The sequence below is a fragment of the Colletotrichum tamarilloi genome (assembly GCF_030869305.1).
Source record: "Colletotrichum tamarilloi strain Tom-12 chromosome Unknown Scaffold_15.1, whole genome shotgun sequence".
Lineage (NCBI taxonomy): Eukaryota > Fungi > Ascomycota > Sordariomycetes > Glomerellales > Glomerellaceae > Colletotrichum > Colletotrichum tamarilloi.
The window spans coordinates 187,992-211,876 of NW_026849398.1; the positions used below are offsets into that span (position 1 = coordinate 187,992).

The following is a 23,885-nucleotide window of genomic DNA, read 5'->3' on the forward strand; positions in this document are numbered from 1 at the left end:
TCGTAAAGTGACATTATCACATCGTATATTGACGCTTGTGTTTCTTCACCATAGACAAAAAGGCCAATGCGGTGCGAGGGTATTCATAGAGTCACTAAGAAAACAGTCAATGCGACGAGAAGAGAGTGAGACGGACAATATCAGTCGATACCGGTCCAACGTCCCTTCGATACGTCTTTCTTCAGAATATTGAATCACGCCGTACGCACATCAGTCTACCCAGCAGCGCCCCATCCATGACATGTACACATTTACTTGCCAACAGCACCCAGCACATACTTGATCCCCTCCCAATGCTCCTCGGCCGTGGGTAAAATGAACTCGGGCGCCAGAATGAACCCAGACCCTCCGCTCCCCCCGCTCTTGGGCCGCAACTCGACGCTCCACGAGTACGTCGCATTCAGCGCCCCGTGGTGAAAATCTCTCGCAGAGCCCGTGGAATAGTACAAAATCTCACACGACGGGCCGACCTCGTAGGTCTCCCCGCTCGTCGCCGCAATCGTCGCGGCGTACCCCGCGCCCACGTCCCGCTGCGCCTGGAGGTTCCGGGGCAGCACGTCGGGGTCGCAGGAGAAGCCCCAGGGGAGGAGGATCAGCTGCGAGTAGCTGTGCCAGTCAATGAAGAGTCTGATGCCGCCGCCACCGGTGGAGTTGGCAGCTGTGGAGGCTAGCTCCCGCGAGAGGGCCGAGAGTACGACGTTCTCGGTCGTGTCGCCCGGCGCGAGGCCGCGGAAGGTCTCGCCGCACGGATCGGCGGAGACGCTGCCGTCCTCGAGGGGGTAGTCCCACTGGAAGTTCCAGTTGCGGTTGCCGTCGGTGCCTATGCAGGTCGTGTTGGAGCGCGGCTGGCGGTTCTTGCGCCAGAGGCGGTTTGTGGTCTGGCTGTACACAAAGCCTAGACGCGTAGGGGGAGTTTCATGAGTGATTTGGATGGAGTTTTGGTAACACACCTTTTGACTTACCATCAGGGTTATGAAAGGGCACAATGTAAAAGTCGTAAGCGTCGAAGAAGGCTGTGACGTTTCGGTCTCCAGACTTGTAGCCGTCGATGAGTTGGTAGGTCAAGTACTCGACAGTCTACTCGCGGGCATTAACACCATCACTTACAAAAGCGTCTAGGATGTGTTCACATACCATTGTAGTAATCCACTCCCTGGCATGAACGGTGCTGTGCCAGAGGACAACGGGCTTCGTCCCCGTGTCCTCGCCCCCCCAAAGCCGCAGCCCGAATATGTTGCGGCCCTCATACGAGGCACCAATGTCCAGCCACTCCGAGTTGTCGGGAAACGCAGCGTGGAGGTCCCTCCAGTACTGTACGTGGTCGTCATACGCGTGGTATGAGTCGAACCAGCTCAGGTCCGGCAGCTCGCCCCTCTTGGTCAAGCCGGGCTTCTTTTCGGCCTCGGACTCGGCCCTGATCGCCCGTCCGAGGTCATCGTCTAGAAGCTGCGTGTTGTCTAGCAGTCCCAGAGCCTTGAGTGATTCAACCTCGCTGGGCGGGATCGCGACTTCGACGGAGCCCTTGAGGTCAATGGACGGGAACGAGCGCAGGTGGGCGAGTTGGTTTGGTGGTGCGTTGGATGTCGATACGCGGTAGACCTGGTAGCCTTCGTAGCTGACCTTTTCGTCTCGGGGCGTCTTGATCCTATTGTTGCCGGTGAGGGCGGTGGCTGGGGCGATGACGGCGAGTAAAGCTGTGAACTTCATGATGACTTTTGAATTGAACACGGCCGATTCCCTGACAAGCGTCCGTCGTTCAGACGAGTACGAGCAAATGGCGTCTGACGCTTTTATACAGACATCTCCGGCGGATCTTCGCGCGCTTCCGTTCACTTTCCCCCGCCGTGTGAATCGCACAAAATCTTCATCTTGGCCCTGGCGAACCTAAAGGGCAAAAAGTGAGGGGTCGACGGTTGATAACCATGCAAGCCAAGACCGAGATGCTTGTATGACGCTCTCGAGTCTCGACGTTTCGCGGGCCAGCGTAGCATTTCCGCAGACATCCTGCAAACCATTACTTTCGGCGTGCTGAAGAGGGTCTAGCAAACTCAATTGCAAAGTCGTACGCGGAGATGCGAGGCTACACCCAGAAGAGTAGGTGCTAGACCTTGTTGTCTTGGCTTGCGAGGATAGCCGAGAGTCAGGTTCATAGACCAGGAAGGCTCGGGATATTGATTTCGACGAGGCGAGAAGAGCGAGTGGTGCGATGGATGCAGCGGCTTTAATGCGTATTTTAGACAAGCGAGTTGTTATCGTGATACAATGAGCAAGGAGCAAATCTCATGGAGCTAGACTAGTAACCTGAAGTCCGAGTAATTTGCCCACAGTGAGACTCCGTTCCATCATTTGACAAATAACACCTCGAGCCTGGTGGCTTAAAATGTCTATCTCAGGTAAGATATCCGTAAGACCTTCAGGGAATGTGTCTTATACGGAAGACTCCGGTCCAGTAGAGCGCCGTGACGCCGCCCGACTCATGATCCGGCCCGGAAGTGGGATCCGGGTCACCACGGGGTTTTATTACCTTGAACATCGGAGCAGGCGACAAAATAGAGCAGAAGTGGACCCATCAGATTGGAACTCATTGGATGTATGATTATTTCCTGACTATGCTTTCAAGAGCATACTCGCTAAGGAAGATGTAGAGAGAAGGAGTAACAACATAGCAACGGCAGCAGCAGTAATAGCAGTGGTGAGATTGAAAGTGTGGTATTGAGCGGCAAGCTACCGTGTCGCCCATTTCCCATCATCATCACAACTCAAAGATGGGAGCTGCCAAAGTACATAGTATTCTCGGAGAGCCATATTATTTCAATCTCCGCCTGGTCCGATATTTTGATTGTTCTCTTCGATTCCTTAACCTTATGTTCGATCCCAAGAACATCAGCCAGCAGTTCATGTCGGTCGAGAGGGATTACCTCGCTCCGGAGGACCGTGACCGAACGCAGCTTTACCATGCTCCCAGTTGCCCGTAAGCCTTGTACCTGAAGGTTTAAACGTTCCTCGCTCTTCGACGAATCTTCCAGCAGCCCCAGCACCTCCACTGAGCTCGGTAGAACATTGCTGAGGTGCAGGATTGATGTTATTGACTGATACTCAATGTTCCCTTCGTTTGGGTTCGATCCATGCCCGCCATCACTCCCCAGCAGCATATCGAGGGGAATCTCGAGCGTCTCGAGCCGTGCCAATTCTCGCAGTGACCCGATACGTCCCAGTCTTACGACGTCATCAGGGTCATGGTAGTCATCCGTCTTTTCGAATTCTGGGCGGCAGTCCAGCTCCAATTTACGGAGGTTCTTTCCATGTTGACGCAGAGCCTCGCCGATTCCATTGCACTCGGGAACGCCGCCACTGTAATTGAACATGCTGTCGAAGGCCTTGCCCCATCTTAGGCTTAATGCCTTCAGATCGGGACAGCACCTGAGCAGGTTTGTCAAGTCCGCTGCCTTATATAGCGAGTTAAACAGGCAGACCGACTTCAGCGCTAGGGGCTGTTCCGTTTCATTCCACTCGATTCCCCTTCCGCTAAAGGCCTCCACTCCCTGTAAAAGCAAGGGCTCCCATCGAGAGAGCCGAAAGCTTTGGCGATCCTCAAGATATTCCCATTGGTTGGCATGGACCTCTCGTAGACGGGGAAAGGGTCCCGGTTGTTCCACCTCGCCGATCAATTCCATCTGCCCATCGTCTGACAGGCAATGCATGATCTCCACCTCTGGAAGCAGCCAGGCCAGGAGTAGCATATGAGGAGCTCCTCGGAAACGCAAGAGCTCTCCAGAACCACTTCTATAACGATCAATGGCGGCCTTGAAATGCCCATGTTCGGCAGAGCGTTGCAACTGGAATAACTGCTCTTCAAGGTCTTTCTCGGCCCACGAGTGATCGAGCCCACGGGGGATGGTGAGATGCCTGACGTATCTTCCTAGGTAGCGTTTGCTTTTGATGGTCTCAAGGAAACGGTTGAAGCTACAATCCGAAAGCCAGACCGTATGGTAAAGAAAGGGCTCCGCAACTTTCTGGAAACCTCTGGATACGCGGCAAAGGTTGGACAAAGTGGCATAGTCTCGACCGCTGGGGCGCATGTAGGTCGGTTCGGGATGTGTGAAGCTTTTGATGATTGCGAAAAACATCTCGTCGGGTAGACGAGACGGCATCTTGGTCGGTGATGCCGTAGAAGTGAGAGGTGCGCGATGTGGTGGAGCTGATGAGGATGGGGTTTGACAGCAATAACAAACGGCAGGGTGTCGCGATGATGTAGGGTCGAGATTAGGTAATTAGGCAGGCACCGCTCTTTCCTGAAGTCAGATATTAGTTTCCGTCTACCTCTTGCCTCGCTTGGAAATCCCAACTCACCTAGAGGCAGGAACCCCGTTTCAACTTGGGGCGTCACTTCCTTCCTTGACCGAGTGCGACCCTTGGTCACGAGGTAAAAATCTGGTTCTTGCCAGCCACAGGTGAAAAATAAGGTAGGAACGAATTTATGTGTTCAGGTTCCAAGAATGGGCCTAGAGCCTGAGGTTTCTGTTCTCTCCGACTGTCCTTCCTCCTTGCCATCCTTCTCGGTTGAACTGCATCTTATTCCACGTATATTGAACTCAACAAGTTGTGATATGTCTCTGCCCATACCTCCAATGCTCTGCGTCCTTGCGATTCCTCTTCGAAGAGACGCGGGGCCCTCCTGAAGCGATTTCGACGTGAGGGAAGTCTGCATCATCGAGACATCTGTCGTCTGCTCTAGCCTAGCTGGTATTGGCAAGACACCATGGCCTTCATCCATGTGGATTCTCGTTCCCTGTCGATGCCCCAACGGTGACGGTATCCTAAATAGCTGCCCTGCAACTTTTCGTGCTTGGCTGAGGGAAGCAGCGAGATTTACTTGCCTCAGGCACATCGAGTTTTTATCCTGCTATGGGTGTAGCAGGTGGCGCGGTCGAATTTGCCGCCTTCCCTTCAGTCCTCAACATTGGTTGGGATTCGTCTGAGTGATAGCCCGCTGACGGGAAAGCGAGTGGTTGCTCTGCGCAAGAGCCAAATCGCCTGACCTGGCATCGCAGCTAAGATGATGACGGTGCCGTTGGGCATGCTCTGTCGGTGGCGAGCTTGTGAGTTCATTTCAATCTTCTCAAAGAAGTTGACATCCGAATAATCACTTCATGACTCGTCCATTGCGTCGAGATCGGGCTGCTCAGTAGATTCCCCAGAACCTCCCCCGAGCGCGGCAACCACTTGCTCCAGCCCCTCCACCTCGCCCATGGCAAACTTCCTGCCCTCACCTTGCCACTCGCCATCGCGCACATCGCCATCCTTGCCGAGTTCTAGCCCACGCACATGCTCCAGATGCTTCCGCGTGGCCCCCTCGACATACTCCATTCTCTCTCGTCTCCAACTCTTTTGCTTCTCGGGGCCGTCCTCGGTGCTGGACGGGTCCTTAAGGTCAGGCATGATGTTACGCAGCGACGTCGATAACGCGCGCAGCGCCTGGAGTTGCGACATGTTGAAGGCGGTCGTGGTCGTTATAGGCGCTTTGAAATCACCGTCTGCCAAGTCGCCCTTCTCCTGCAGGAACTGGAACGGCGCCCTGTCGTCGGACCCCTCAACCTTGACCTGTCCCACCAGCGAGGCCCTGGATCCGGCGGGCTTACCACCAATGACCCCTCGCAGCTTCGCCAGTAGCGCCGCATTCTTTGCCTGCTCGGCGTGTAGCATCACGTTGAGCCGCTGGCTGGCCTGTAGCTTCCTTCTCAGCGCATCGACGCTTTCCCTCGTCGGCGCGTCCTCGTGAGTGGCATTGAAGTCGAGACCGTCGTAATGGGCGAGGCGCATCCAGTTTCGCTGGCCCTGCTGAATGCTCAGAATATTCTTCATTACGTAAAGCTCAAACTTGTCGAAATTCTTGTCAATCGCGGCGCACAGCAGCGTCTCCAGCTTGTGGACGCCGTCGACGATCTCAAGCTTCGCCGTCTCCTCGACGTCGACAACCTCGTCCACGGACCGTTTCTTCTGCTTCAGCGCCTTTTCGAACCCGAGCGCTTTCGGAGGCGCCTTCGAAAGACCCTGCTCGACGCGGTCGAGCGTCTTGTCGGCTACGGCGTTGACATTATTGATGATGCTGTCCAGCAGCGACTGAGAGGAGGTGTAAGTTCTGAGGCCTCGCGTAATTTCAGTGCCAATGGTAGACTTACAATTGGTGCGTATCCCAGATGTTCTGTCAATAGTTCCACGTCAATCATCGTGCGCTGCGCCATCGTGTTCAATCGGCTGACTGGTGGGCTTGTCGGGGAGAGGTTCGTGGTTAAGTGGGCGGACAAAGTGCCATCTCCAAAGACGCGACGGACGCGACGGAAGTCAATATTTGGTAAGGCACATCGACCGAGGGGTCTGTTCCCCCGAGAATGGGGGAGGGGGAAGAAGGCCTGAATCGCAAGGCGTCCAGCGGGGGGCCACCCTCCCCCAAATTCCCAGTCCAGCGGCCCAGCACGGCGACACCCGTAATTTTAGCGATTTCGATAGCGGGTAACACTGCCACGCACCTCGGGCGACGTCACGCAGGAAACCAGGATGGAGCGCTGACAGAGAGCCACCGCCGGGGACGACGCAATGCGAGCCTCCACCGGTGCTTTTTACATTAATTGCACAACCTGCCGTCGACAAAATCTCCCCTTTCCACACGCCAAGGGCACGAGTCAACAGCAACACTTCTTCCCCCTTTCCCTCTGTTCGGCCCAGCCTCTGCAATAATGTCGTCGAACTTTGGAAATTTCATGAAGAATGGCTGGCACCCCGAGAAACCGGGCACCACCTTCAAGGGCCAAGTGGTATGTCACCGGGCGGGCATCTCTGCAACTGCCACGGGAAACTGACCAGACACACGACAGAACGGCCTCTTGGGAAGGAAAACGGAGAGCGACAGAGAGGAGCGCGTCGCCAGACCCCTATCGTCCCTCACAGACCCCTCAACCTTTGCACCGCCGCCGAAGCGTGTCCCGGGAACAATTGCACCCCCGCCCCCGCCATCACGTTCCAACGCAGCATCGCCTGGCGTACCACCGCCGCCGTACGACGACTCGAACCGATACCAGCAGCAACACGAGGAAGGTGTGGAGGAAGAAGCGGCACCGCCCAAGCCGTGGCGCACAGATACCACAGGCCTCTCAACCGCCCATCTGCCGCCCCCGCCGGGAAGAAAGGATGGCGCCGACGGACGGACGCCGGTGCCGGGTCAAGCCGGTGCCGCACGGCCGCCGCCCCCGAGCTTACCACCGAGACTGCCGCCCAGAACACCCTCCGCTTCGTCGGTAGCTCGGCCGGCGTCGCCCGCATCAGCACCACCACCGGCGTCAAGCAGCGGCGGCGGATACCTGAACCAGAACGCGATGAACAGACTAGGAGCAGCAGGCGTATCTGTATCCGCACTAGGCATCGGAAAGTCCGCGCCCGCACCACCGGTCCGATCAAACGCCAGCAGCCCCGCGCCACCTCCCCGGGCCGGAGCCTTCTCACCGCCGCCGCCTCCGCCTACCACCAGCAGCAGCGCCAGCGGGGGCGGTCACATGAGCGAGTTGCAAAATAGATTCGCCAAGCTGGGCAAATCCGCCGCCACCAACCATCAATCCTCCACCCCGCCGCCGACAGAAGGCACCACGACAGAGCAGAAGCAAGCCGCGCTGCGCACCGCAGCCGACTTCCACAAGAACCCGTCATCAGTCTCCGTCTCGGACGCCCGGTCCGCCGCGTCGACGTTTAACAACTTTCGTCAGCGGCACGGCGAGCAGGTCAAGTCCGGGTACCAGAGCGCCAACAACTTTAACCAGAAATACGGCATCACGGAAAAGGCGGGAAACTATGCCGGAAAGGCAAAGAGCTTCTACAACGACCAGGTCGGACAGAAGCAGCAGGCCGGGGCTAATGCGGACACTACTACAACCACGGCACCTAGTCCGGCGCCGAGCCCGCTGTCACCTCCGCCTGGGCTGGTGAGCGCAGTCGGAAAGAAGAAGCCGCCTCCGCCGCCGCCTCCAAAGAAGAAGCCACAGCTGGCTGGAGCACCGGCACCACCGCCGGCGCCTTCGCCTCGGGACGACGATGATGCACCTCCTCCGATCCCCTTGGCAACCAAGCCGACGTTTTGAGCTGGGCAGGCTTTTTGGGGTGGTGTTGGTGGTGGATGAAGCTGGCTGGTGGGCATCACGTACGATTCCGAGGCTGAGTTGGTGCATGCATTTCCCTCTGCAGTCGGCCAATGCATTCTGCGGCGTTTTGTTAATGGTCGGACTACCTCACATTGCGGGGTAGTATCAAAATAAAAATCGAACCACTTTGTGGGAGCATCACTTTCAAGTGTTCATATAAAATGAAGCTCGTCGAGCAAGTATATAGGGCAAAAAAGTTGTTTCGTTCATATGATCATAAGCACGGCCGACGCCGGGTGTGCGCTTTTTATTTTTTTGCTTGCTACGGGGGCTTTTGAAGGGATATATGCCAAAGCAGATGGGTGGTACGCTATAGCAAAGGTGTTTTTCTTGTAAGACGTCAAATTCTTCGGTCTCCAAAACAAACACCGACAAAATCTCGAGAAAAAACAACAGGGAAAGAACTGATTCCGTGTCGAGATTTAAACCTTCATGCCCTCGAGGCCGTGCTGCCAGACGATGATGTAGGGGGTGACACCATCCTCGCGGTAGTTGAGGAGGACGACCCTGTCTACAGGTTAGCATCATTTGGGCGGGTCTGACGAGGGAGGTCTTGGAGAGGGAGGTTTTGCTTACATTCCATCGGGGTTCATCGACTCGCCAGTGTAGAACTCGAAGTCCTTGAAGTTGGGAAGGAGGGTCTCCTTGACGTACTTCTGGGCACCCTTCTCGAAGGCGGTGATCTTCTCGGCGGGGGCGTTCTTCTCCTGAAGGGCAGTCTTGACAGCCTTCATGTAGCCTAATTGCGGAGCTTGTCAGTACACCAATAATGCCTTTATTTATACATGAGATGGTTTCACACACCCTTGAGGTAGCCGAGGAAGCTCTTCTTGTCGAACTGGGTGGACTGGAGGCGGAAAGAGTGGACAATGTTGTTGACCTTGATCTCGGCGTCCTCAGTACCCTCGTCAGCCTCCTCGGCGGAGGCGTTGGCGCCGGTGTCTGTGCAAAAGTCGCTTCTGTCAGAATGTTGTTTTTTCTAATGTATGTTTCGATGTGCTTGGGAAGCGCGCGGGGTAAGCGCCCAGCGGGGAGGGGTGACATGGGCGGATGGGTGGTTCACGAACCGACGCTGACGGCGCCCTCGGTGATCATGGCGCAGTCGGCCTCGAAGACAATGCCATCGATGTCCTTGAGGTCGTAGGAGTCCGAGATGATCTCGTCTCCGGTAATGATGTCCTGTATCGCGGTTGTTCGGTCAGCATATTGAAACTGATCCTCATCTTTAAAACATCAACATTTTTTTTCAACCCCCCAGCCGTCCAATGGCGGGGGATTTCCGAAGGAGGGGTAAAAACAGCTATGCCTGGCTGCACAAGTCGTCCACAGTCCTTGAGAGAAGTGGTCTGGCAATGATAAATTAGACGTACCTTGTAGATAATCATCTTGGCGGTTTGTCTGAGGTGTCGAGGAGGTGAGGTATTGGCGAGACGGGAAGTTTGTTGTCTGGGTCTGGAGAAGTAGAAGGAACGAGCAGAAAGGAGGGGGGTCGCTTTTGAAGGGCGAAAAGTGTTCGCAAAATTGGCAAGTGGGAGGGACTGTGTTTGGTGGGGTTTTCTGAGCTAGTCTTGATTTGGGTTGGCGGCAAAAAAGCCAGGCGGGTTCCTGTATCCGTATTCAAAGGCTGTTAGTGCTCAAGCCTTTGATCACCGCCAGATCCCTAACATCATGGCGGGTTACCCGCAGGGCGAGAACACTGAAGGTACGGGACGTGGGACCAGAGCCTGAAGAGATGTCAACCCGATGAGTTTCGGCTTTCAAGGTATCCTGCGACAGTATGGTATTTTAACGTTTTTTATCTGTATCTCATCATTCAGGTGAAGATACAGTGAAGCAATTAATTTCACTGGGCTTCAGATGCAATGAGCATCTTCAAGCCTGTGGCATTTTCTCAGCCAAGACTGGATGATCTGGGGCATGTGGTGTTGATTTTGGCGAGGTGAACTGGATGTCTTACCTAAGCCGTGGATGGAATCGAGCCCTTGACGGCGCCGCTGCCGCTGAAGGGCCTTTTACGATACCCACCGCAGGTCGTGGCTTAATGGGATTGAAGCTGGGATAGCCTCAACTACGTTCTGCGGCTGGTCGAGAGCGGTGAGCCCAGCCCAGACTCACACCAACCAGTTCTTCCGGGTCACATGAACACTCCTGACGTGTAACATCGTCTGGTGTTTTATGATGAGCCCGACACATGGATTGGGAGTGGGATGGCATTCATGATCAGGGACCGCCCTTGAGACAAAACAATGAAGTTGATTCTCCTTTGTCAGCACTCCTCGTCACCTTTCATCATCCTCTCATTCTTCACTCGTCCTTCTTGTTGTTTTGGTCTCACTGATAGGCTTTCTGTACTGCTGTTGAATCATCTGGAAAGAAAAAAAAAAGGGGGGCGCTTATTCGAGCCCATAGTGGGCGCATCATGCTTGTGAAATTGCCTTACGGTTTTACCTAAGCCCCCTCTCTTGGAGACAACACCATCTGGCGCTTGGCACTCGATCGCATCGCGGTAACACGGGCTTACTTAAGCTACCGAAGCGTCCGCGTGTTTACGGCATCGACAGGGGAGGGCCCGGTGGCCTGACACGGCAGCGTAGCAAGCCGCACATGGTTAAAGAGGTGATGACAGCATGGGCAAGCCCGCAGAGCCCGCCGCAATTTTCGCGACCAAACCCGTGACGGGTACTCAAGGCAAGTCTGTCCGTGATGAAAAGAGTCTGAATTGCAGGCCCACGAAGAAGATTTGATACAGGAGAGGCATCGCGCTTGACGTATTGTTGACGATTCACCAACCGGATACCGCGGCCGTGGATATGGACTATTACCACAATGGTAGTCAGGTACAACTGACCAGGTCGAAAGGCCGAGGAGACAAGTGAACAGTTGTGGTTCGATCTGTGGCAAAAGCCGGGAGACTGTCGAAAGGCGAGAGGCCCGCGCCTTTTCACAAGCGAGATTGATAAAAGCGCATCATTCCTGGGCCTGGGAACCCGGCGCGGCGACGCCTGCGTAAGGATACCTACCTTAGTACCTAGAGTACGGATATTTGCAAGAGATCTACTACTGCGTGCTCCGTAGAGGGAGAAAAAATTGCCCCGTCGTCGCCGCTAATCAGACTCAACTGGGTATCCGTACAATCCACAGACCAAAGGTACCCAGATAAACTCCATTTGTACCTGCTATCAGGCGCATTGAAGCACCGCATGCACCGGGCGCGCAAGTCACTCCAGTCAGCGAATACTTGCAACATTTTGGGCGCATTGCGAACAAGGGCCAATGCTAGTCCAAGCTAGTGAAACCTCGAACCAACTCGCCACCAGTCTCCCGACGTCCTCTTACTCACTACCAAACTACCTACTACGCATACTACTAATTACAGCTCGCCCTGCTGCTGCTGCTGCTGCTCTGCTCCGTCTCAGCCCTGTGCTGTGCTTCGCTCTCTGCTTTGACATCCTCCACCCTACCACCATCCACCCACCTACCTGGCACAGGCAACCCCCAAGGATTGGCATCTCATATATCCAACTTCCGTCCGCTCCTTACAAACCGCCTCACCCGCCACACGAACCCGTCACTCCCTACTTTCTTATTTCAATCTGCGTTCCTCCGATTCTTCGCCTTGAGACGCACGCGAGCATACATCTCAATCCTCCTCTGACCGACGCAATCGCTAATCCCACCACATCCGAACCGACCGAGCAAACGAGAGAAACCGCCGAACCCGAAAACCCGCCATGGTGAACGAAACCATCCCACCCACGATGGCGGCAAACTTCACGTCGACCGTAGGCGACCTCCCGCCTCTGCCGGAATACACCCTCAAGCCCTATGCCGACCTCATTCCCGGCCTGCCCGACGTCTACCTGCGCATCTTCCTGCCCATCGTCGTCTACTGGATCCTGTCCCTCTTCTTCCACGTCATTGACGTCTACGATGTCTGGCCGCAGTACCGCCTGCACACCCCCGAAGAGATCACCAAGCGCAACCACGTTTCTCGCTACGAGGTCGCCCGCGACGTCCTCCTCCAGCAGCTCATCCAGGTCGGCATGTCCGTCTTCCTCGAGTACATTGACGAGGAGCAATTCACGGGCAAGGAGAACTATGACGTCGCCGTCTGGGCCACCCGCGTCCGCGTCGCCCAGCGCGCCCTGCCCACCATCCTCGGCCTGCTCGGCCTCAACGCCGCTTCCCTCGCAAAGAACATGTCCGCAACGCACCCCTTCATCGCCGGTGCGCTCGCCGGCGGTCACTACCCCTTCCTCACTACCGAGCTCGACGGATCGCACGCCGTCGTCCCCGTCTTCGCCGCCTGGGAACTGCTCGTCGCAAAGGCAATCTACTGGCTCGTCATTCCTGGGTTCCAGCTCTTCGCCGCCATCTCTATCCTTGACACATGGCAGTACTTCCTCCACCGTCTTATGCACGTAAACAAGTGGATGTACAGTGAGTTATGACCCAAATCCTCCCCCGACCTCTCGGGACTCCGACTCGGCCGAATGGCTCCCGGGGTATTTCGGCGCAAAGGTGGCAAACAGCTCAACTAACACAACAACCTCCTAGCGACATTCCACTCGAGACATCACCGTCTCTACGTCCCCTACGCCTATGGAGCCCTCTACAACCACCCGTTTGAGGGCTTCCTGCTCGACACCCTCGGCGCGGGCATTGGCTTCCTCCTCACCGGCATGAGCGCGAGGCAGGGACTTCTGTTCTTCTGCCTGTCCACTGTCAAGACCGTCGACGACCACTGCGGCTACGCGCTGCCCTGGGACCCCCTTCAGCACATCACGAGCAACAACGCCGCCTACCACGACATCCACCACCAGACGTGGGGCATCAAGACCAACTTCTCTCAGCCCTTCTTCATCTTCTGGGACCGCGCCCTCGATACGCGGTACAAGGGCGACAGGCAAAACCGGTTGCTGGCGTCAAAGGGCAAGGGAGCCGCGGTGGCGGCCAAGTCCGAATAAAAGGGTCTCTCGGCGATATGAAATCACAACAAAACAAAACACATATAATACAACTTGCTCCCTTTTTTCGATTCTGTAAAACAACCCAACTTGCCCCGATACCACAATGCCAAAACAGTCAGAAAAGAGAAAGAAGAAAAAAGTCGAGACCGGTTTCTGAATTCACACATACAATACTTGTGGGAAGGAAAAGCCTGGTTCTTGCACGCAGTAACACAACAAGCCACCACTTTATACAATTAACTACAATTAGGGATAGCATTGGGAATGAGGCGTTTTCTTTTCATATCATGTCGAAACAATGGCACACGTTCGATTAAAGGGTTGAGAAGCAGGTCGTCCTTTTTTTTTGTCTCCTGTTTCAAGTATTGTGACCAACGAAGAGAAAGACTGGCCTGGGAATTTGTATTTTTTTTTGTTCTTCTCAGCTGTACACACACTCGCAAGCATGTGAGGTTTACTGTTTTACCCCCCCCCCCCCCCTTTTTCAAAATTTTTTTTTTTTTAAAAAAGGCTTTTGGGGCTTTCAAGGCTTGTGTCCGCCCGCCGATATCCTTTGAGACGGGGAGGGAAATTGTCAGGGCAACGAAGAATAGGAGGAGCTGGGCAGGGTGAGGGATGAGGGATGAGGGAAGAGGAGGGGGGACGAAACACATAAAGATAACCCGGCTACAACTACGTTGACTAATGGAAAGACTATAATAATTCCTTATCCTCGTTCCTAGGGGGTTTAGATGATGAATCCCTTGAGATCTTTCATGCTCTCATCTCTGAAGCGTGTACTCAGCAACCTTTTTCTGTAGACGCAGTATATGTCTTGACAAGGTGAGATTTGCATACACCATATCTCAGTTGAATTTGCGTCCATATATTGTGTTTTGTTACCCAGAAAAGTAAAGGAGTTGACCGCAGGACGTTTCCTAGCGATTCCATGTCGCTACGGGGATACTCATCCTCCTCTCACATACCTTAGGTACACATCCTCAACATGTAAGCGACAGCACCACTCTATAATTGTTGACGTGCGGCGTCTCAAACGTAGATGCAGATGGGACACAGGTACCTTATGTATAGGTAGTCAGATGCAGGACGTTGGAACTATTCGACATTTCGTACATATTACATATAACTCGCAGGCAGCAGCAGCAGCAGCATCAGCTTTGCAGCATGCAGTCACAGAATAGGGACCATCGATGTGTTTGTAGTTCATCGGAGTTGGAGAGACAAGTAACTTCCGAACGAGGGGCGATTCGGTTCTCGGTCGTCCGAACGCTTGGGGCATTATTTCTCTAACTGTCTGTCTTGAGACCTGCTTACACTGCTTACGCTGTTTGCCTGTTTGCTTGTCTCTACTGCTGCTGCACTAGACGACCCCTGATTTGACTGGATCTGTATCTTCCTGATTGAGCGTGCAAATTCGCCCCCTTGGTTGATGAGTTACCCATGGCATGAATACTCTCTACCAGTCTACTTCACGTATATTCCCACGGGCCTTGAAGTTACAATCCTTCATAGGCTCCAGAATACTCGTAGGTTCTCCACGGGAAGCAGCGTCCGTTGTAGATGACGGCCGAACGGGTATGACTGTGCCTTTAACACCCCATCATTGGAGTGCCGAGATGGGCAGCCTTGAGTGGCGAGCAAGTTACCACAAGTGACGCTATTGTGGGCGGCTTCTCTCCTTTTTTATACATTTTGGTTACTAGTAAATCTCGCGACAGGGCGATGTAGCTTTTGGGATCCTTCACCTGAGGTTAGGTACCTCGCTGCACTTACATGGCGGGCCTCGAGATCACAGGAAGGTCGTGGGTCCGAGCCGGCTTTCTCTCCCAACTTTTTTCTTCACATTTTTCAGAATGGACTGGTGTTCCTCTCTAATCATAATGTTTAATGAACATTGCGTCAAAACATATGACTCCTCGCCAAGTTGCAACTCCATATCGTCCTACGATCACGACGGCTAACATTGTACCTTGCTTTGCATGAAGAATAGTCTCTCATTGCACCGCCACGCCTGGATCAGGATCATCCGACAATCTGTTTCCTCCTGGTAACCTGGAAGGATTCTACCCGTTCGTGCAATGATATTTGGAAACAGAACAGAACAACTCACAATAAACGGGATGCGCGCACCTACACACATGCGCACACGCGCGCACATTGAAACGGGCGGCGAACTGGAAACACCAGACCGTGCCACGAAACAAAGGCATGGGAGACACCCGGGAGACTATCTCTCCCACTCACTCAACACTCGAACTCAGTGCGCGTTTGGAAAAAGACCATTATTTTTGTCATGATCACAACGACCTCCGTGCTTTTCCAGCGGAAACCCCAAAGAACGGCCAGTGGAGAGAGGCCTCATTGAGGCAGGCTGAGGCCTGATTGTTTGATTGATTTGACACTTGACAAGTCCGGGGACGTGGAGTTCGAACGGGTCAGGGCCTCGGGGAGTCGGCGCCGCAAGCTGGATGGATATCGTGGGGAACAATGCTGATCTTTCGAGTTGGGTTCACTTACACGTACCGCAATAGGCGGAATGGATATAGCCGTGCTTGTTACTCCCTGCTTGCCTGAGGTGAGCAATTACGAGATAACATCTGGCGTCTGGTATGACTGCAAATGGCTTCGTCCGGTACCACGCAATAGCAGGTCCACGGCTGCGAGGTAGTACACACCACTGCGCTTCTTCGAGCCACAATTGCAAGTTCGAGTTGGAGCGCTAAGGGTCGGGAAGTTTGAGTTAATTGTTACCCACTCCTGAAAACCAACGGCCACAGCATTGCTCCGGCGTTGCTTTTCTTGAGACATCCCACCGCAGTGTGGACACTCTCGTGATATTGAATGTCTTACAACACACTCGCTCAGGAGAACCAGGAGATTGGGTGTGAACAGGGGTTCATTCCACTCTGGCGTTGGGTTGGACCCTTAACGGCTGTTGGCTTCCAGACGTTACCTCGAGGGAGGCACGACAGCCAATGAACTGTTCGGCACCCGACGGCCCCCGGAGTTCTTAGTTTTCGACTGCGACACTGTGCCTCAGCCAGGACCTATGTGGCAAACTCCAATCTTCAGACATGACAGTTCGTTTGAGTCGGGGAGAAGCTTAGACAACCAGCGGGTGATGGGTCTGGAGAGGTCGAATGCAGTACAGACGAACTGAGGACGGCGACAAACATGTTTCCTGTGACGTGGATAGAATGGATCCGAGTCGTGAAAAAAATACTAAAGCACCAGGTTGTGGCCGCGCGCACAGTCGGCTTCTACCGCTTTGTTTGAGAATTGCAAAACAAACGTAGCTGTCGAGTCAAGTTGAGACGAGTATGGAGTCGGCCGTAACCGTTAAGCTAGGACCATTGAAACCTTGCAGTCTTTGCAGAGCGCGGAACCGAGGGGAGGATGCAGCCTGCCGGCCGAGTCTGCTATTCCCTAACACCGATTACGAAGTCGTCGCTCAGTTCGAGATTAGAGTTGTTGGGCAACCACAACTGTTTGAGGCATCGCCGATTCTGCACGAGACAAGTCGGCGGCGGTCTGGGAGTCGCTCATCACGAGGTCTCGACTCGGCGCCGCGTCGCATGGAGAAAGCATACGAGCGTAAATCGTGGTGGGTAGCCATGCTCAAGCCTTTTACGCCAGCTCGAGAATATCGAGCTTGTAAAGAGTACGACTCCAAGACGCAAGCAGGTAGATTGTGCGGCACCGCGGGCATCCGGGACGTGAGATTTAGGTAGCCAAGTCATTCCGATCCATCTTGAAAGAGCTGCCTGCTGCCCGCCCTGTGTGATGCAACCATTGCATTTGCTGCCGTCCTCTGGCCAACGGCTAGATGATGCGCCATTCGTGTACGACCAAAGTCTCCCGTTCCACCGGTACCAGAGGCGACGCTAGATCTGTGGCAGGAGGTCTCTAACGCGAAGCTATGCAATGTCAACGCTGTGGAGGGACGAGGAAGCGTTTAGCATTACAGGTCTGCTACCGGCCGCGAGAGAGAGCTGCACAACACCACAAAGGAATAAATGCAGGGTTTCTGCACCTAGTTCCTTGCGCTAGTGCCCTTCGGTGGCCGCAGCTACCTCCCCACAGCGGAGACATACCGCTTTCAATGGCTTGAACGCCTGTCACGATCCGGTCTGTATGTAGTATCATTGGTGGTGGTGGAGTGGATAGTAATGTTCCGTCGACGGACTCCAGTTCGGCGCAGGTCCGATCTGGATTGGCGGGTTCCCGATTCATCTCGATGGTCGAGAAGCGATAGCCATGGCCGTTGAACTAGCTTGGGTGAATTCAGCTGCGACGGAAGCGACTAGGGCCGGGAACGCCAAAGAGCTATTGGCACCAAGCCACAGGATACTATCTACCAGCCGGTCATCTATGAGAGAGTGAGACATTGGCGGTCAAAGGCAGCTGGACTCGGATGGAAATGGCGATTGCACCGGAACCAGTCGGCCGTGATTTGCATATCTCGACGAACGGCCATCGAGGTATGACGCCGAATGGGACCCTGCATCGGGGCAACGGACAATGCAGTTGTCCTGGGTTGCTGCATTGCTGCGTGTCCGGGTTGAGGTGGTATTTGGCCCTTGGGGATCATGTCTAGACTGTTGTCAACTTGGATCAAATCAGTAACACTGGTTAGCTGGGGGCTGCCACGTCGGTGATACCACAAGAAGATCGGCCTGACGATGAGGCCCGGGATACGATTGAATGACAGGCACGTCATTGGGGAGACATCGCGGTCGGTGGCATCATGTGAGGCTTGCTTTTCATGCTGAAATGCAGCACGGATGTCGCGGAGATTCCACGACGGCGTGCTGTTGTGTTTGTAGTGTATCGTGTGGTGTGCTGTGGAGCACCGAAGTGAGGTCACTGGTGAAATTGGCAGTGTAGGAGTCGGGTGGGCTTCGTCCAATGTCGTCGAGAGGTACATCTGGGGTCGGGAAGCATTGGTAATGAAACCAGGTATTGGCTGGGGTACACGATACACCGCACATGCGGATACAGCCAATTTGATCGATCGAGGTGTGCCGCCTGGGTGCCTTGCCTGCTGACGAATGTGCAGTGTTTGATCGCCCGCGGCGCTTCTCTCAGCATCATATTGGATGTCTGATCTGTGCTTTTCAGTACGGAGTATAGCATATATCAAGTCGGATAACGGCAGGTTGTGACGGGCGACCAACAGGGAGGGCGCGGTCTCGGAGTCTTGGGCGTAGAGGCCGACGGAGGTCGGCGTGGGGCTTTCTCGCCGTCCACAGTACCGGGAGACCGAAACTGATTGGCTCTGGGGCTGACACGGTTCACCCGCTGAGCGTTGTCGTGGAAGGAGAGGACTGGGTGATGAGTGGTGACTGCCCAGTATGACGAGTGGTGTGCTCGGGGAATAGACACGGGGGATTTGGAAGGAAGGAAGGAATACACGAAACACAAACCCAAACTGGCATCATCATCGTCGTGCTGTACCTGCCTTCTTCCACGTAGAGTAAGGTAGAGGCAGAAGGAAGGCGTGCCTGCCACCACACCTACCTACTTCTTGTACGTGCTTACTACATAAGGTAGGTAGGTAGACTTTTCAGGATGACTGACGCTCCGCGATAGTTGTTTCTCAAAGGGGAAGACGAATGCGCCAAACGAGACAGGAACGGATGCCTCTGCTCTTTCCGTTTTCCCGTCTGCTTGTCACGGTCGACATTTTGAGGCAAGAAAGGCGCACGCAAGGTGCTTCGCTCTGACAGTTTCCAGGCTGCATCCTGCAGGTACAGAACGGTGTACGTAGTATGTCATACGCACAAGCACATGCACAAATCATCAACTATCCAGGTACTGCGTGTAAGGTACACAGAGCTCTCTTCTCTGACCTTTGGTTGCCGCCAGCCGTCTCAAATGCAAATGGCTTGGCCATCTTTCGGCCGCCTCAAGTCTCGAGTCTCGACTTCACCTTGCCCTGTCACCTTGCGCCGCAAATAGAGAGATACAAAGATACCCAAACCAACACTTGGCTACGCCACGAACCAACAGCCAACCGCCGTCTTTTTCTGCTTGCGGTTCTGAGACGGTCCCAACGTCACCTTGATCAAATCGACCTTCAGGGCTCCAGTCTCCAGGGCTCCAGTCAAAAAGTCACCTTCAAGGTTGTTTCCTCGCAGCTTTCTGGCCAATCCCCACTGCACGGTACCTTACAATAACGGACCTTAATTAAAGCACATCGTCCAATAGATCCTCCCGCACGGCAACATCCCCCTGCTCCTGCACCCGGCACTCAACCTCGAACAAGGAGTCAAGCTCAACCCACATGGCCTGTCGAGCCTTTGCTAGCCCTGGCCATAGTAGCCCGCTGCATGAACTGCTACGCAGTACGGAGTACAGAGTACGGACACTCGCCTTTGCTCTTCAGGCCTCGCGAGGGCTTCAGCAGCCTCTGTCACGCTACCAACTGCGTCAGGAAAGGCCCGTCTACTTTTGTGTACAAAGTTGGAACGCCACGATTCTCCTGCCTAGGTCGCCCAACGCCGCTGTCGCCGCCTCATCTCTTCCCAATCTGGTCCAACTACCTTCACCATTGACGCCTCCTCCGACTGGGGCTTCGCGCGGGTCCTACGGAATTACCAGAGGTAGAAGGGGGCTTGCGGGCGCTCAAAGCGTCGCCAGATCGAGTACAAGGACCATTCGGTAATCCACAAGAGCCCACCACGCCTCTCCTTCAGCTCTTGTCTTTCGCTAGTGCCCGTCGAGGGCCCCTTCAAATAGACTGGGAGACCCTGGCTTGGCTCTCGCTCTTCCACTGGTCAGACCGGCCTGTTGAGCATCTCTGCTACCACCGTCTAATTATTCTCTCACCCGCGCTACTGCTTCAGCTTACAAGATCCTGGGTCCAACTCCGTCCAAGGCTCGCGAGACGTGCCCCCGTTTCCGTCCGAGGTTCATATTTATTGCAGAGCGACCTCGAAAGAAACTTCCTCGACAACTATCCCGTACCTGTCCATACACCGTACTCCGTACTCCGTCATCCTCCCACAAACCGGTCCGCCAAAGGCTCCAAACCCAACCACCAGTCCACCACCAACCTACTCGAGACGGGGTACCTGGCGACCATCTCAACCTCTAACACCCCCCCCCATCTGGGCATTTACAATTCCTCCGTTACCTCGCCTGTTTCCAAACCTAGAAACCGTACCTGCTTTGCCGTCTTTGCTCTGCATGCCTAGGGCTCGCCCGCTTGTTTCTCTAAGCGCTCGCCAGTCAGCGATCGACTTCGCCCTTCCAGATCACCAACACGGCGCTTCCACGCACATCCAGTCCCCTCCATTGGCCGCCCACCCTGTCCCTCAATTTCAAATCTGCCTCGCCTGTCCTCAACCTGGTGCTTCTCTGCGTCTATCCAGACAGAATGGGACTGCTCCTGGCGTTTCATTGATATCGAATTAGACTGTGGTATCCCAACCAACGCCGGCCAAGTCGACTTACACCACGCCGGCCGGGCCAACGTGCAGATCCAAGCCTCCTTCCCCAGCTTTACCCGTACCAACAGACGCGGCACAGCGGGACAAACATTCCATTAATTGAGACTTACACCACGCGACCCTATTTGAGTCGGGCTTCCGCCTCTTTTCTAGCTTCCCATCATGGACCCTACAACGACGCTCTTTACGTTCATGCTGTGAGTCGCTTTTTTTTTTTAATTCTTTGCAATCTCGCTTTCGTTTTCTTCTCCCGTTCGCTGGTCGAAACTTTGGCGTCGCTTTCGCTCCAAATCCAACAAGATCGATCGCCCTCTCGTTCGAACTCGCATAATTGTATGTCTGGCCAATAGCCTCGATCCCCTCGTCCCATCACGCCTCCTACATGACTCCTGCACAAGTCCCAGTACGGCCGAATGAAGCACAAGGTCTGCGAGAGTTCGCTGCCTCTCCTCATTTAGCATTCACACACATCTCTTCGGTTTCCCCAAAGGGTCGGGGAAAGCATTCGGGGACCGGCGCCGAAGGTTGTTTGCTTCTGCTTAACCGTCTGCTTGGGCTCATGTTTCGAACATTGTCGGATGGAAAAGTTTATATCGGGTTATGCTATGCCCTACCTCCCCGGCCCTGGCCTGCGCCCGTTCCTCCCCTCACACCTTCTCACCTGCCATTACCAGCTTCTCAGCGGCAACCTTCCGAGAACTCCGTCAAACACCTTGCAAAGCCAAAAAAATCGTCGCCGACGGTGATCGGCACCTCGTCCGCTCCTGGGTGGGGGACAGGGGACCAGGTCTGATGCTCGGCGCAAGCCCAGTGGCTGATGTCTTGGCTTTCGCATCATGCTTCATACCTTCTCACTTGCTCTTCATATATATTACCAGAAGCAACCCCTCTACTTCCCTTCGCTGACCATCACGACTATGTAGTCAGACTCATCCGACTGTAAGATCAGTACACTTGGTCGGCTCCTGGGACAACTTCACCAAACCATACACCATGGAACGAGATATTCGACGAGATCGCGGCCAATGGCGCGGATGCCACACTTTCAAGGACATTGTTCTGGACGACGACTTGGGTGCGAGGGATACCAAGCGCAACGGCGGCCTGAAGATGGGAAACACCTACTACTACTATGTAGGTTATCTGGCGAGGCTAGGTTGATCCGCGCACTAACACGTCTTAGTACGAGATTGATGGAACGCAAGAGTCGCACAACCCGGCACTGCCTACCACCACCAACTGCCCTTACCTTCCTGGACAGACTGTCAACACTCTGGATGTCCCTTACGAAGTGGCCGAGAGGAAGAGGAGCGCATCGTTGGGCTCGCTCCGTCCTGGTGAACAGAAGACCATGAACCCTGAAGACAAGTTCATTACGCCCAGGCCGCCACCACCAGTGCCTGGCGGTTCAATTCGAAGATTGGGCTCCGCACCGGCCGCACAATCTGGCAGATCCATTTCCCGTGCCGGCTCTACCTCCCCGCCGCCGTCTTGGCGTCGCATGTTCAACAGGAAGCCGTCCACCAGCCGGCTTGCCGAGCGCGGCCGCCAATCCGAGGATGAGGACCGCCCTCTTTCACCGTACTCTGGATCTTCTTCGGATGACAACAGAAGCGGTTCATCTGAGGGAAGCCGAACTCGCGATCTTTCCCCAGAGTCCCTGAGACGGTTCCTCTCCGATGAGAACCCCTTCTCCAGCGCTTCCTCTAGCGCATATGGGCGTCCGCCTGTTGTTATCCCCGACGACATTGCCGAGGAGGGAGACGATGATGAGAACTTTGCCAACTCGGCCTACGAGGTCAACCCCTACACGACCAGCCTGTCACCACCGCCCTTCAAACGCTCCCACTCTGACAGCACCTTGCCGGTAGTGCACGCCCCGCGAGTTCTCACACGCGAGAAGAAGTACTCGCCTCTCCCTCCTCTTCCCGTCAACAAGACGCTGAGAGACCTGGCGACGGCACCATCCGCCTCGCGCTTCTCCTTTTCGTCTGACTCCAGCGTCGCCTCCTCCATTGGCCCCATCTCTCCTGAGGATGATACACCATCCTTCTATGACTCTACCGAAGAGGATCGCTACTCCAACGAGAGCGATGCCAACTTCGTTCAGCCCTTGTCTCTTCCAAGCACCAGGAAGCCGTCTCTGGAGCAGAACTACAGCTTGCCCCGGGCTCCCGGCATCAAGGTTCACCCCGGTGTTCACACCATGGTTGCCGCCCCCACTGATAACGGCCTTGACGACTTGGTCAATGAGATGGGCTGGATGGTTGATGTCATCCGCGGCAAGGGCATCTAAACAGAAACTTACTACGCAGGTCACACTACACGGTGACTCTGCACTACCGTCGCATATATCGATGGCTAAGCACACAACCAAAGCCACCTAGACGGATTACATATCAGGTTATACAAAAAGGCGGCATCGCATCAGCCTTCCCCATTGGGGCACAGGGCTGACTAGCTCATATTCACAAAAAGGAATCGGATTTTGGACGGAGTACTGGACGAGATATACCCTTTCCTTGCCCTTCTACAGCTACTATCACTCATGGCTTTCATGCCAACGGCGCTTTATGTGGTGGACATTTTGAGGAACTCTGGGGACAATGGAATGGACATCACACAAAGGAAAAGATGGACAACGGGCAACGGCGCAAATGTGGTACACATTACCAAGGTGTTTGGAGTATTTGGATCGGATTTGCTGTGGCTGCATTGAGCAAGCTTCATTGATGGGAAACGGTTACTCATTGCAAACTAGCGTTGCCAGTTTAGGCGGAACGAAGAGATCGTGATAGATGGACCTGAATGAAACATCTGCAATGACTCAAGAAGCTTGAAACTGTCTCCTCCCCCATATGCCAAGTGACGGAAGCCGTCTGTCAGTCTGCAACATCCCGGGTTACCGCCGGCTGTTAAATTGCAGCATGGGTCACTGACTGATTTAGCCTCCCGCGAGAAACAAGCAACCTTGGCTCATTTCGAGGCTCTGGCTCAATAAGCTTCTTTTTTGCTGCTTACGCGCCTACGAATACCATCTGTGCACTCACGGTTGCGGTTTCAAAGGATTCGGAGTGGTGGGCGGTGGACGATTGGAGAGCTGCTGTGAGGCTCGGCCGAGGGCCTCGTACGAGCTGGAAGGGGCACCACGGCGATTGGTCCAACGGTGAGTGTTGTTTGTCTGTGTGTGTGCCCTGGATGTGAGAATATGGTTGGGTGGGTGGGTGAAGGTTGTTGTGTCGGCAAGCTCGAGAGTTGAGCAAGAGTAAGCGAGG

General features: G+C 54.6%; 9 protein-coding genes across 9 annotated transcripts; 4 read left to right on the plus strand and 5 right to left on the minus strand.

The window, feature by feature from the left end:
* Window positions 1-251: 251 nt before the first annotated feature.
* Window positions 252-1,707, minus strand: CTAM01_05758 (zinc carboxypeptidase; the record flags this gene model as incomplete). Its single annotated transcript, XM_060521788.1, has 3 exons — window positions 252-895; window positions 963-1,077; window positions 1,135-1,707. The coding sequence occupies 3 exons, from the start codon at window positions 1,705-1,707 to the stop codon at window positions 252-254; spliced, it is 1,332 nt and encodes a 443-aa protein (XP_060383457.1).
* A 1,052-nt stretch (window positions 1,708-2,759) lies between these two features.
* On the minus strand, window positions 2,760-4,151 carry CTAM01_05759 (uncharacterized protein; the record flags this gene model as incomplete). The annotated part of the gene is made up of 1 exon (XM_060521789.1): window positions 2,760-4,151. One exon carries the CDS (start codon window positions 4,149-4,151, stop codon window positions 2,760-2,762), a length of 1,392 nt encoding a protein of 463 aa, XP_060383458.1.
* Window positions 4,152-5,148: 997 nt separating this feature from the next.
* On the minus strand, window positions 5,149-6,242 carry CTAM01_05760 (uncharacterized protein; the record flags this gene model as incomplete). The annotated part of the gene is made up of 2 exons (XM_060521790.1): window positions 5,149-6,120; window positions 6,180-6,242. 2 exons carry the CDS (start codon window positions 6,240-6,242, stop codon window positions 5,149-5,151), a joined length of 1,035 nt encoding a protein of 344 aa, XP_060383459.1.
* Window positions 6,243-6,734: 492 nt separating this feature from the next.
* On the plus strand, window positions 6,735-8,126 carry CTAM01_05761 (uncharacterized protein; the record flags this gene model as incomplete). The annotated part of the gene is made up of 2 exons (XM_060521791.1): window positions 6,735-6,812; window positions 6,873-8,126. The coding sequence occupies 2 exons, from the start codon at window positions 6,735-6,737 to the stop codon at window positions 8,124-8,126; spliced, it is 1,332 nt and encodes a 443-aa protein (XP_060383460.1).
* A 482-nt stretch (window positions 8,127-8,608) lies between these two features.
* Window positions 8,609-9,724, minus strand: CTAM01_05762 (translationally-controlled tumor protein; the record flags this gene model as incomplete). Its single annotated transcript, XM_060521792.1, has 5 exons — window positions 8,609-8,693; window positions 8,763-8,925; window positions 8,991-9,128; window positions 9,254-9,365; window positions 9,557-9,724. Coding segments are annotated over 5 exons (666 nt in total), but the record flags the coding sequence as incomplete, so codon positions are not given.
* A 1,089-nt stretch (window positions 9,725-10,813) lies between these two features.
* Window positions 10,814-11,841, plus strand: CTAM01_05763 (uncharacterized protein; the record flags this gene model as incomplete). Its single annotated transcript, XM_060521793.1, has 3 exons — window positions 10,814-10,865; window positions 11,038-11,198; window positions 11,575-11,841. The coding sequence occupies 3 exons, from the start codon at window positions 10,814-10,816 to the stop codon at window positions 11,839-11,841; spliced, it is 480 nt and encodes a 159-aa protein (XP_060383462.1).
* A 76-nt stretch (window positions 11,842-11,917) lies between these two features.
* Window positions 11,918-13,153, plus strand: CTAM01_05764 (fatty acid hydroxylase superfamily protein; the record flags this gene model as incomplete). Its single annotated transcript, XM_060521794.1, has 2 exons — window positions 11,918-12,626; window positions 12,744-13,153. 2 exons carry the CDS (start codon window positions 11,918-11,920, stop codon window positions 13,151-13,153), a joined length of 1,119 nt encoding a protein of 372 aa, XP_060383463.1.
* Window positions 13,154-17,385: 4,232 nt separating this feature from the next.
* On the minus strand, window positions 17,386-19,490 carry CTAM01_05765 (uncharacterized protein; the record flags this gene model as incomplete). Its single annotated transcript, XM_060521795.1, has 4 exons — window positions 17,386-17,525; window positions 17,624-18,501; window positions 19,163-19,325; window positions 19,439-19,490. 4 exons carry the CDS (start codon window positions 19,488-19,490, stop codon window positions 17,386-17,388), a joined length of 1,233 nt encoding a protein of 410 aa, XP_060383464.1.
* Window positions 19,491-20,772: 1,282 nt separating this feature from the next.
* On the plus strand, window positions 20,773-22,906 carry CTAM01_05766 (uncharacterized protein; the record flags this gene model as incomplete). The annotated part of the gene is made up of 3 exons (XM_060521796.1): window positions 20,773-20,807; window positions 21,534-21,744; window positions 21,794-22,906. The coding sequence occupies 3 exons, from the start codon at window positions 20,773-20,775 to the stop codon at window positions 22,904-22,906; spliced, it is 1,359 nt and encodes a 452-aa protein (XP_060383465.1).
* Between the last annotated feature and the right edge of the window lie 979 nt (window positions 22,907-23,885).